The 13,382-nt window shown below is 42.1% G+C and overlaps 1 protein-coding gene and 1 long non-coding RNA gene across 4 annotated transcripts; one reads left to right on the top strand and one right to left on the bottom strand.

The window, feature by feature from the left end:
* Positions 1-451: 451 nt before the first annotated feature.
* On the bottom strand, positions 452-11,645 carry simc1 (SUMO interacting motifs containing 1). 3 transcript variants are annotated; one of them, XM_005467780.4, is made up of 11 exons: positions 11,119-11,258; positions 5,993-6,045; positions 4,840-5,484; positions 4,499-4,746; positions 4,343-4,412; positions 3,953-4,113; positions 3,444-3,533; positions 2,934-3,065; positions 2,035-2,191; positions 1,145-1,229; positions 452-683 (listed from the first exon to the last, which is right to left on the bottom strand). In XM_005467780.4, exons 2-11 carry the CDS (start codon positions 6,017-6,019, stop codon positions 472-474), a joined length of 1,827 nt encoding a protein of 608 aa, XP_005467837.1. In that variant the 5' UTR covers positions 6,020-6,045; positions 11,119-11,258; the 3' UTR covers positions 452-471. The 3 variants fall into 3 exon arrangements, with proteins under 3 accessions (XP_005467837.1, XP_005467838.1, XP_005467836.1); XM_005467781.4 differs by lacking the exon at positions 11,119-11,258 and adding an exon at positions 10,929-11,107; XM_005467779.4 differs by having other exon boundaries at positions 4,840-6,045; positions 11,119-11,645.
* LOC112841813 (uncharacterized) lies at positions 11,340-12,389 on the top strand. The gene is made up of 2 exons (XR_003213200.1): positions 11,340-11,481; positions 11,645-12,389. It is a non-coding gene; the product is annotated as an uncharacterized LOC112841813 (long non-coding RNA).
* The last annotated feature ends 993 nt before the right edge of the window (positions 12,390-13,382 follow it).

Genomic DNA, 13,382 nt, shown 5'->3' with positions numbered 1-13,382 from the left:
ATGCTCAATCAAGCACAATGATTATCACATATTGTGTAGTCTATCAGCATAATGATGTAATGCTTGCATCTGTGTGGAAGTAAATTACACACAATGACAAAACTTTGTTTTTTTTCATAGAAAAAGGCAATATAATTTATTGAGAAAAGTGAGATCTTCAATTAGTTTGGCTTAATTAAGCCCCACAAAGAGGGCCACAGTTTTATACAAAAAATAAAGAAGAACTAATAAACTATACATATATATATACATATATATATATATATATACATATATATATATATATATATATGTATATATACACACATACATATATATATATATGCATGTGTGTGTGTACATATGTATATATATATATATATATGTACACACACACACACACACACATATACATATATATATATATGTATGTATGAAGTTTATTAGTTTATCTACAAAATAAGCACCAATGTGAAACACACACTCTTTTATTTAACACTGACAGACATCTAGGAGATGATCCTGTAGATAAGTTAAGGACTCTTCCACATGGAGAGGTAAGGCTTGGTCGAGGTCAGCCTGAGATCTGGACATAAAGGCTTCAACAGCTTCCTGAACAGCAGGTCGTGACACCCTGTCATCAGGCTTATAGACTGACATACCAACTCTGCCTCTGGGCTCTGTTAATGAGTTGCAGAGATAGCCTGTGGATAACAGACACACAAACAAACATTGTAGAGTTAGGCAGTTGACTGACTTATTGTTACAGTGGAGGATGCGGTACCCTGGATACAAAAAAGTGACTGTAACCTATGTTTTAGAGGCATTCACCAGGAAATGCAATAACAGTGATTTAAAAAAAAAAATCACAGGGCAATAATGTCACAAACAACAGTGCAAACAAGACTTCTGTCAACAGGAAATGTGCAAGCTCATCCCTTAGGCACATATTTCAATTTTTAATCTGCCTCTATATTTTGCTAAATACTGAAAAAGCTGACAACGCTGTGTACAACAAACATTTATTGTATCAATGCAAAATGACCCTCATTGTTGCCATCAACAATTATGTTGTCTTCAATATTATATAGTTCATAGGAGACCATGTATCTACCACAGCTACAGATACTGTGGAGCAATGTTCAGCTGTTTACCAAAATCTCACCTTTCATTGCTTTGTTATAGCTGAGCAGCAACATCCAGAGGAGATGCACCAACTCCTCCCACTTGAGCCACTTTTCAGTGCCATCCTAGAGAGTACAGACATTAATCAGTCGCATTGAATCACCGTTTATGGTCACTTAGTTTTTTAGATTTCTCTCAAAAAAAATGTAATAGAACAAGAAACAATAATCCCAAAACATCTGACTTGAAAACATCAACAGGAAGCTGTCTGTGTCTCTAAAGTGAAGATCACAATGATATAAATCATTCCCATAGTATACTCAGTTACAGGCTCACAATTATGTTTATTTTAAAGCTTTATTAATATACAGATGTTCACAGTAGCTGATGCTTTTTTCATTGTCCAATAACAGAATTTGTAAAAAGCATGCAAATCAGAACAGCACACTTTATTTGGTTGTGTTAAATGCAGTATGTTGGTACACAAAGAGTAGGCCAGAATCAAAGACAAGGTAATGTTAGCCACATTAGCCATGCACTCTTCTGTTGTTGTGGGACACTACCAATAAAAGCAAAAGGAAACCGCCTTCAGCTACTTACACTCGAGGAGTTGGAATTAAAGTTAGCAGGAGGGACATTATTGAGGTAATGATGGCAGGCTGTGAGGCAACTAGATTTAGTTGGCTAAATGTTGTTTAATCCTAAGCCAAAGCAGCCGCTATAAATAAGAAACACAAGTCTGGTGTTTCAGGCAGTGTATCAACAGTTTCCGTTGAGAGAAGACAACATTATGTCTTCGTAAAATCGCAGAACTTTGGGAAATCTTTAAAATCTACACAAGGTAAATATGCACAACAGTGGAAACCCCTCCCCCAAAAGCATATTCAATGACATAAAAATGAAGATAAGAATCAGGAATGTAATATTCACCGTAGGGTCTGGTGCTACAGTGCAGTGTTTTAGAAAGTGAAGCAGCAGACTGAGCGACATGGGCAGTGAGATTTTCACTGGGCATGCATAGTCCAGCAGATGTTCCAACAGCTTACATCTCAGCAGCTTACTCTGTAGGCTCTCCAACAACAACATCCTGGGAGTCAAAAACAGATTAGTCAAAGGCAGCTTGAAAAACTGGTGGGAAAAAAGGGTCAACAGTGCTATCAGAATAAATATATGTTTGCTCATATAAATTACTTAATTAATGTACTTATTAGATTTAAATACATTTCCATTAAAGCAATGCAATGGAAATCACATTAATTATTTATTTGACATACAAACAGCCCTTGCTTGAGTTTAGGTGATGGATTTCTATCATTCAAATAGGTAAATTTTTTTGTGACCACTCATTACCACAAACAAGCAATATTTGGCCTGCAAAGACAAGTACTCAGCAACATAGGCAAAGTAGTGGGATAGGACAACAGGAAGCACTATTGAGCATAGAGTGGAAAAACAAAAGAAAAAAAAAGGAAAAAAGAAGCCTGGAAACTTTTCAAATAAGGAATATAATGCTCAAAAAAGTGATCTACAGGGAGAATAACCACAGAAATACTGAAAAGATTTCTGCCTTCTTGTATTTACACATTCCACTTGACATTTTAGGAGGCTGCATTTTTGTTTTGTTAAGAGTTCCAACAATTCAAGGTAAAAATGTAAAAAGGTTAGTGTGAAAATTAAAAATAAAGAATTTCTGTACTCATCATTCCATAAATTCTGATAGCAAATGAAATGAAAAACATTTACGGACTGCTGAGCAGAAATAAAGTGATTTAGTCTACTAGATTTTTCCCTACACCATTAAACATTCTGAACACATGTCTCCCCCTCACCTGTGAGCTCGTAGGGGCACGTTACTGATGAGCATATGGAAGAGCTCTTGGGACAGCTTGGCAGAGGTTAGAGCAGGAGAACAGTCCACCTCCAGAGCCAGAGAGAGCATCCTTTGTAAGCAGGACACCATTCTGTAGGAGACAGAGACACATACACTTTAAAAAGCAGACACAGTTTGAATTGTTAAAACCTTTCATACTTTTAGCTCTGTATGCCAACACAGCAGATTTTAAATCAAACAGTCAAGATGCATTTTAAGTCCTGACTTTAAGGGGTTGAAAAAAATAAATAAAAACACATAAACTGTAGACCTGGAAAATTACAGCTGAGAATATAAACTTCAAATGCATCTATAATGTTTTGTTACAAATATTCTGTGGTGGTGTAAAGAGCCAAAATAACACCACTGTCTAAACATTTCTAGAGCTAACTGTGACATACATGCAAATCAGTTTTTATTCTGCTCAAGCTACCAGTTCTTTATTTAACAACAATTACTTCTAATTCACCTCATATATTCTCTTTCTTGGGTCGTTTCTCTACCCTTTCCATGCTCTGTTGATTTCATAATGGCAGAAAACAGCCACTTGATGACTTCCCTGTAAAAAGAAATAAATAAATAAAAAAATAAGATATCAAAACGGACTTTAAATATGATACTTATAAAGAAAAAGGTAAAATAATTAAAACAATCTGGTTTGTCACTGGGTGTAATGAAAGATGTCATTATTAAAATTGCTGTAAATGGCCATTTGTGTCAATTAAACCTGCTCGAGTGTTTTTGTATAAATAAAGGTAGGTTAAAAATGAATAAAACACCTCTCTGCTCAACAAAACTTCTGCTTCCACACTGTTAAAACAAACCCAGCAGAATATCTTCAAAGAAGAAAGTTTTACCCAGGTATCTATCATAAACTAGCCAAGTAAGGGTATCCAACCTCAATGATATACAATCAAACTCAAGTGCTTATGTCCAAAGTTACCCACGTTTATAATACAGGTTGGCTATCATGCTCACCTAACCCGGGGAAACTGCTGATCACACGACAATGTTCCTTTTGCGATCGAATGGTGCAAGGAGGATGTAGAGCATTTAGCCCGAAAGTCGTCCTCCAAAGTCTGCACAATGTACTCCAGGAACATGCGCACAACATCACACCGATGCCTGTGTGTGTGCTCCTAAGGAGGAAAAATGGTAACAAGTAGGGAAATGATTTGGGGCTGCAAATGTTTGCATTTTAAAGCAGGTTGAAAACAAAAACAAAGTGACAAACAGGGTGAAACAAGCAGGCAAACTCAAAATGTTTGACTAGTGATGGGACCGTGAATGTTTTTCACCATTGCAACTAAATTATTTTCAGTATGCTCTTGTTCATAGAGTTTGTGTATAGACTTTCTAAATCAGTACCTCATCGGTCATGACTGAGGTCAGTAACTCCCAATCCCATGGAACCGTGTTTTTATCAACCATGTGGTGCCTGCAATCACACAACATTCTCTGATTCAAAGACTATTAAATTTAAACAGAAAATCCTACTTGCTCTTATTGCTACATTCTCTTTACCTTTGTGACCTCATCAGGAGCTTAAAAGCCTGCACGCAGAGGTGATGAGGAGACTGTAGGTCGAGCAGAATGCCGTGGAGTAGATGGGAGGTGATATCTCTGGGGGGATAGTAACCAGGCTGTAGTAGGTCAGACAATAGCTGCAAAGTGCCTTCTGGGTAGTTCTCATCAATTGTACTGTAAACCAGACTCAGACTCTGGCGACATAGCACCTCAGGAGTTCCAAAATCTTCATCATCCTCTTCAATCTATGGAATGAAAATGTATTTGCTTCAGCATTTGATCAGCTAATGAGAGTACCAGGAAATACAAATATAGGTATCTGGACAACAGTCTCTCACCATTGCTTTTTTTGTTGTTCCAGCTAGTAATTTCCTGAGTGTAGATGGGCACACAAAATGTCTATCCTCTCTACTGACCGCCCTGCAGTCCATGGTCTCTTCATTCATGTCTTCTCCATCACTTTCATCTTCCCATGGGAAAGACCCTGGACTGTAAAGTCCAAGATCCCCCTTGTACGTCTCAGTCTCCTGCCATTCAGGCATATCTTCAACTGATTCGGATCTAGGAGATGACTCAGCAGGGCTCTTGTGACTATGAGATATAGGACTTGTATTGGAGGGAGGGTCAGGCTCAAAAGGCTCAGAAGAGTTTGATGCATTAGTAGGAGAGTAGGGGGATGAGTTACCAGAGCTGCAGGATTGCCTGGATTCTTCAGGTTCGTCTAATTTTGGCTGATTCAGGTCATAACAGGGGGATTCCATTTGTTCTTCGTCCTGAGATGAAGAAGCCAAATCTATGGATGTAATGGGCAGAGCTGAACTAACTCCATCGCTCTGACCATCGTGTGTGCTATGCTCTTTTGAACTTCCAACAGAGTTTTGCCCGACTGAGCAAGGAGAATTAGCAGGGCTATGTAGGTGCTGTAGTTCATCATCTTGTACCTGTGTGTTTGGACATTCCTCACTGTTGTTTTCTTGTCCATCCTTAGGAGGAGATGCATCAAACAAAGGCTCCACGTTAGAAATGTTTGGACTCGTATTTGTACTTAAATTACTATTGCAATGAGGTGTTTCACCGTGATTGTTCAGAGACATTTGGGTACAATCTTTGGTCACATAGACAGAACACTTTGAGGTTTTCAGTTCTGCAACATGCGTTTCTAGAAAAGGCAATCGTTTCAACTTTACAGCTGGTGTGTTAGTGCAGGGGGCTGCTTTATTGTCCTTTTTGGGGTGTTGTGTTTCAGGTATTTGAGGATTTAGACGTCTCTGCTTTGGTTTTGGGTCACCACAGTCCTGCTGTGGAGCACAAACAACGGAATCTGTCAAAGGAGTTTTTTGGTGATTATAATCTTGACTTTGTGAGATGTGATTTAAATTTGTGTTTGTGTTTTTTGATTGACAGTTATCTGGTGGCAAATTCTCTGTCTCCTGCTCTGTTTCATTTTCAGTCAAGTCTACTACTGCTGTGCCAGTGCCAGTGCCATTTTGCCTTCTCCGCAGCTCTGGAAGAGTCCATCTTGGATCTGTAAGGTCGATATAATTCTAAAAAAAGGAAAAGATAATTATTTTTAAAAATTCAATAAATGCTGTGTTTTGGAGAAGACAAATATAACCTTTGATTTTTTTATTACTGAAAGAAATAGGGGTAAGAATGAAAATCAACCTTTCATCATCCAAAAATGATATGGCTTTTGTAACTATGTGCCACGTTATCAGAAATTCCAGATTTGCAAACAGAATGATCATTCAAGCATAAGAGCATAATCATTCAAACCCAAGGGATGAACCAGTGTGGTGTATACACAAAAACAAACTAATTACACATAACTGGACAGAAAATCAAACGGCAACAGGTCTTATTAATATTGAATTATTACGACAGAGTACTACAGAAATTAGAAGAAAACTTGCCTCAGAGAGTTTAGGATACATTGAAGAATAAATGTGATCATACCAAATAGTGTCTGTAATTATTCAGACTCTATTTTACCTGACTTACCTTTCAGCTTCCTCACCAGTCCCTCAATAGACGCTTAAAAATATTATTCTTTCTATTTAATCACATTTTCATCTACTGTGAGCTCCAGTTACAGTTATAATAATAATAATAATAATTATAATATATAATATCTAACCACCTCCTCAAATGTCAGTCAATGGTTTTGGTAGCTCCTTCAATCAATTGCATCAAAGGCAAGAACAGTTTAACTCAGGACCTGCTGACTTCAAGTCACCAGCAGTTTATTTAGCAGTTGTGAAGTCTCTGAATGCCACTGACAATCTATGGTCTCTGGTCATCAACTTTCTGCTTGTCATTTTGTGTGTGGTTACACCTCCCCTAATCAGCTATCAGGATCTACTGACAAGTACTGACTAAATAGACTGATTACCATCCATCCATCCATCTTCATCCGCTTTATCCGGGGCCGGGTCGCGGGGGCAGCAGCCTAAGCAGAGAAGCCCAGACCTCCCTCTCCCCAGCCACCTCCTCCAGCTTATCCGGGGGAACACCAAGGCGTTCCCAGGCCAGTCGAGAGATATAATCTCTCCAGCGTGTCCTGGGTCTGCCCCGGGGCCTCCTCCCGGTGGGACATGCCCAGAACACCTCACCCAGGAGGTGCCCAGGAGGCATCCTTGTCAGATGCCCGAACCACCTCAGCTGGCTCCTTTCGATGTGGAGGAGCAGCGGCTCTACTCTGAGCCCCTCCCAGATGGCCGAACTTCTCACACCATCTCTAAGGGAGAGGCCAGCCACCCTTCGGAGGAAGCTCATTTCCGCCGCTTGTATCCGCGATCTCGTTCTTTCGGTCACTACCCACAGCTCGTGGCCATAGGTGAGGGTAGGGACGTAGATCGACCAGTAAAGTGAGAGCTTCGCTTTTACACTCAGCTCCCTCTTCACCACGACGGACCGGTGCAGCGTCCGCATCACTGCAGCCGCAGCACCAATCCGTCTGTCGATCTCCGGCTCCCTTCTCCCGTCACTCACAAACAAGACCCCGAGATACTTGAACTCCTCCACTTGGGGCAGGAACTCATCCCCGACCTGGAGTGGGCACTCCACCCTTTTCCGGCTGAGAACCATGGCCTCAGATTTGGAGGTGCTGATCTCCATTCCCGCTGCTTCACACTCGGCTGCGAACCGTTCCAGTGCGAGCTAGAGGCCTTCACCCGATGAAGCCAACAGAACCACATCATCCGCGAAAAGCAGAGATGAGATTCTGAGGCCACCGAAGTGAAAGCCCTCTGCCACTTGGCTGCGCCTAGAAATCCTGTCCATAAAAATTATGAACAGAACCGGTGACAAAGGGCAGCCCTGGCGGAGCCCATCACCTACCGGGAACGAGTCCGACTTATTGCCGGCAATGCGAACCAAGCTCTTGCAACGGTTGTATAGGGATCGAATGGCCCGTAGCAATGGGCCAGACACCCCATACTCCCGCAGCACCTCCCACAGGACACCCCGAGGGACACGGTCGAATGCCTTCTCCAAGTCCACAAAACACATGTAGACTGGTTGGGCAAACTCCCATGCACCCTCAAGTATCCTTGAGAGGATAAAGAGCTGGTCCAGTGTTCCGCGACCAGGACGAAAACCGCATTGTTCCTCCTGTATCCGAGGTTCGACTAGCGGACGAACTCTCCTTTCCAGCACCCTGGCATAGACTTTCCCAGGGAGGCTGAGGAGTGTGATCCCCCTGTAGTTGGAACACACCCTCCGGTCTCCCTTCTTAAAGATGGGGACCACCACCCCGGTCTGCCAGTCCAGGGGTACTGCCCCTGATCTCCACGCAACATTGTAGAGGCGTGTCAACCAGGACAGCCCTACAACGTCCAGAGCCTTCAGGAACTCGGGGCGGACCTCATCAACACCAGGGGCTCTGCCACCAAGGAGTTGTTTAACTGCCTCAGTGACCTCGCCCTCAGACTCTGCTTCCTCCTCGGAAGACGTGTCAGTAGGATTAAGGAGGTCCTCGAAGTATTCCTTCCACCGCCTGACAATTTTCTCAGTCGAAGTCAGCAGCGCTCCACCAGCACTATACACAGTGCAGGTAGAGCACCGCTTTCCCCTCCTGAGACGCCTGACGGTTTGCCAGAATCTCTTTGAGGCAGTCCGAAAGTCTTTTTCCATGGCCTCTCCGAACTCCTCCCACACCCGAATTTTTGCTTCAGCCACTGCCCGAGCCGCATTCTGGCCTGTCGATACCTGTCGGCTGCCTCCGGAGTCCCACAGGCTAACCAAGCCCGATAGGACGCCTTCTTCAGCCTGGTGGCTCCCTTCACCTCTGGTGTTCACCATTTGGTGGGCACCAGTCCGCGAGATCTTCAACGCACACCTCCGGCAGAGCTTCAACAGCATTCCGAGGGAGACATTGAGTCCGAATGGACCATGTTCAGCGTCTCCATTGCCGAAGCTGCTGCATTGAGCTGCGGCCGCAAGGTGGTTGGTGCCTCCTTGCGATTACCATCTATAACTAAATCTTCAGTTTTCTTTCTTCTTGCTATGTCAAATGCTTAAATTAATCGACAATCCAATGCAACACTCCTTGAGTAGATGCGTTCATATAATTTACTGCCTTTTATGATGCTGTCAAGGTACTACACTATATTGCCAAAAGTATTCACTTGTCTGCCATCACGGATATGAACTTGAGTGATGGCCCATTCTTAATCCATATTGTTTATTATGATGTCGGTTCACCCAACTCTTCCAGGAAAATTTTCCACAAAGTTTAGAAGTGTGTTTATGGCCATTTTTGACCATTCTTCCACAACTGCATTTGTGAGGTCAGACACTGAAGTTGGACAAGAAGGCCTGGCGCAAACTCTCCACTCTTGTTTATCCCAAAGGTGTTCTATGGGGTGGAGGTCAGCATTCAAGTTCTTCCACACCAAACTCACTCATCCATGTCTTTATGGTCCTTGCTTTGTGCACTGGTGCACAGTCATGTTGGAACAGAAAGAGGCCATCCCCAAACCTTTCCCACAAAGTTAGGAATATGAAATTGTTCGAAATTACTTGGTATGCTGAAGAATTAAGAGTGCTTTTCACTGGAACTAAGAGACCAAGCCAAACTCCTGAAGAATAATCCCACACGATAATCACCCCTCCCCCACTTAGCAAAATACAGTCAGACAAGTACATAACATGTCTCCACTGCTGTAGAGTCCAGTGGTGATATGTTTTAGAACACTGCATCCAATGCTTTGCATTGAGCTTGGTGGTTTTAAGGCTTGGATGAAGCTGCTCAGCCACGGAAACCTATTCCATGAAGCTCCCTATGCACTATTCTTGAGCTAATTGTCTAAACTGACTATACAGAACGTTGGTGATCTCTGCACACTACGCACCTCAGCATCCGCTGACCGCTCTCTGCGATTTTACGTGGTCTACCACTTCCTGGCTGAGTTTTTGTTATTCCCAATCATTTCCACCTTGGTGTAATACCACTCACAGTTGACTGTGGAATATTTAGCAGCAAGTTAAATTCACAACTGGACATGTTGCACAGGTGACATCCTGTCACAACACCACGCTGGAATTCACATAGCTCCTGAGACAGACCTATTCTTTCACCAGTATTTGTACAAAGAGTTTGCATGCCCTGCTTGATTTTATACACCTGTGGCCTTGGAAGTGACATCTGAATTCAATGATTTGGATGAGTAAGTGAATTCTTTTGCCAATGCAGTATGTTTCCCGGTCAAAACCCGCCGTAAATAGTAGTGCAACTGAAAAACTATGTGTTTGTTTTGCAACTTTTATAGATAAAAGAACTAATGCCTTATTTAGGTTTGCTTTAATAGCTAAAATACACAACGTCTGTATTGTTGGTTGATTGGTTAAACTTAAAACCCAAATAATTATACTTTTTTCAGACTTTATGGAAGGACAGCATGTACAGTTCAAGAAGACGGTACAGAGTCGTTGGAATTGGTCTCACAATTCTTTTGGAGGTGGCCCCTCTCTTTAATATCTGGATGTATAAGACCATTTATAAGACCAAGCCACAGAATAGTGAGCAATATGAGTCAAAAAGACACTCCTATCAGGTTATCCTATCCTTCCCCATGGGCAGTTTCTCATTTGACTCTCATTTGACTAGCAAATGCTCGCCTGGTATAACATAACAAAGAGCTCCTTTACATAAAATATACAACATAAAGATTTTGGTAGACACATTTTACTACACAATTTCATCCGCATTAATGTTAACTATCATTCCCCGTTTCATGCGGTATGAAAAAAATAAAACTATTTAGCAGCGCATTTACAGTACAGTAGTACAGTAGCAATACATTTATAAACAATAAAGACATACAGCACATACTAATGACACCATTTAAACATAAATGCTTGTTTGAGCAACAAAATTATTTTACAATAACAAAGTTATAAACAAAGCGCCAAATAACTTATTTACCTTTAAGCTAGGTTATAGCATCTTTCACCAGTAATGTCGCTACATTTGACTTGTGTTGCTACTTGACCGCGGAGCGTTAATAAGCAGGCCGTATCTTTTAACTTTGTTTTTCCTCTATCCAGCAACAGTCTGAGGACACTTACTGAAATGTACCCTAGTTTCTACAGCAACCGAGTTTCCGTCCGCTTACCGGTGGGAGGGCGAGCTTCACGGCATCGACTTCAACCCGCACAGCGGAGAGAGGCATCGGGTCAGGCTTGGCAATGAATGTACAGTAAGAGCCGACGATCTCCACATCGGAGTCGTCTGAGCTGAGACTGATCACATCTTCCATTTCTCTTCAGTCATTCAAATTCAGCAGCCAATGCACAAAAGCATCAGCTAAAGCAGACCCGTGACGGTCAGGGCAGTCCTAAACAGCCATGAGCTTCCGCCGTAGATGTCTAATTCCTATCATGTTTTGCAGAAAACACAAAATAACTCCTCCAGTGAGGCGTGCAACCTTCGGCATTTCCTTGTTGAGATCGTAGATTACATGCGTCGTTTGCGGCAGGTGGGTTAAAACCTGGGTGTATCGTTACAATTCGCGGGTTGCCGTGAATTAACTACATAGAAGCTAGACGCCAAAATTCAAATCCAAACGCTTAAAATTTATTGATAATTGCAATGCAACATATGAATTTTATTGACGCTTCCTGTTTTTTTTCTCCCTGTAGCTTTTCTTCTATGACTGTCTCGGGTCACAACAAGCGCCATACTTGAAATGATCTCCACCTGCTGTACTGGAGTGCAACCTGCCTGCGCAGATTCTGCCTGTCTTCAAAGAAAATTAAGGACAGACAGAGATACTAAAGACAGACGAACACATTCAAAATACACTTTGATTCCTAAAGTGTGGCTGTTTACAGCCAAAGGCAACGAGAAACCACATGTGTCTTTGGACAATCCGCCCCACACTTTTTCCTCACATGATCATTTTCTTATTTATATTTAAATTACACTTTAAATGTGTTTTCCTCCTCACCTCATAATGGCTGTCGACGCTAAATTTTAAACTAATGATCTATTTAGAATATATAAATAGCTTGTCTGACATCAATAAATAAATGATTAATTCTTAATTAGTGATTCAGAGTGCACATTGAGTATATTTTCTAGGATGTACTACATTTAATTTGAGTGAAAAGCATCAATTGTCACACAATGCAATATCCTGTTTTATTTAAACATGTAAACGTAACATAAATACTTATTTAAATATATTTTACTGAAAGAACTTTCTAGAGCCATAGCGCCCTTCTTCCTATGAGGTGATAGGGCAAACCACTGCACCACTGCCATGTCAACCTATTTTATTATTACGTGACAAGGTACTCTTTGACCTCTGTATGACCTCTTTTCCTCATGTGCACCATATACAGTCCCTATCAAAAGTTTAAGACCACTTAAAAAATGGCAAAATATCATATTTTGCAAGGTAGCCTTGATGACAACCATGACAAGCAGATTCCTCCTGAGATGTTTTCTATGTGACACAGTGGAGTGGGCGCCATAATGGTCTGGGGTGCTTTTTCCTTCAGTGGAACAATGGAGCTTCAGGAGGTGCAGGGGCGTCAAACGGCCACTGGTTATGTGCAGATGTTGCAGAGAGCATCCCACATCATGGAAAAACTCACAGCTATCCAACGGGTGATGGAGGGACCAGTGTCGGAGTGCTAAAAGAAACAGCTCGAAATTCTCATGAGTTGTTGGAAGAAAATCGCAATCATAATGTGGCTACCCCTCCGGCTCAAGGCTGGAGCCGATCAAAACAATCCCTGATAACGACTGTGTTGTGACTGTTCCTTCCCATCCCATGCAAGGCCACCTGGGTTGGCTGGTAGACTGTTTACTTAGCCTGGCAGGGCGAAGGACACTGTCTCCGCTGAACTATGGACACGCACACACATACACTTACACTGATAAGCATACACTGATCCCCCTCCCTTTCCAAACGCCTTCGATGCTTGTTTCCTGCGGGGGAACACGGCGGGTCTATGTGCCGCGCTGGAATGATAGCGCTGTGCAGGGCGGCTGCTGTGTTCGCTTCGGATGACTCCTCACCCCCCACCCAGCCCCGTGGCTTGTCATGTCCTTCATAATGTTGTGCTGTGGACATTCATGTGCTTTTTTGTGCAGAGGAGTTTTTTTTGTTTCCTGTTCTCATGCTGTCCTACCATGGAAGCACAGCATGAGTAGGGGTCTCTTTTTTTCCTCTTGTACTTTCCCATTGTAATGTACATTTCAATGTTTTTTCTCTAATGCTACCAATCTCCGACCTGTATCCCCATGTAATGTCTGTGTTGTATGTGTAAGGTCGGGGGGGTCCCATTTCACTGCAGGGCAACCTGCATGTGACGAATAAAGCTTTGATTGATTGGTTGATTGATTGATTGAGGGCCCTCGTCTGTGTGG

Source organism: Oreochromis niloticus, linkage group LG2, assembly GCF_001858045.2.
Source record: "Oreochromis niloticus isolate F11D_XX linkage group LG2, O_niloticus_UMD_NMBU, whole genome shotgun sequence".
NCBI lineage: Eukaryota > Metazoa > Chordata > Actinopteri > Cichliformes > Cichlidae > Oreochromis > Oreochromis niloticus.
This window is presented reverse-complemented; position numbering and strand designations above follow the sequence as displayed.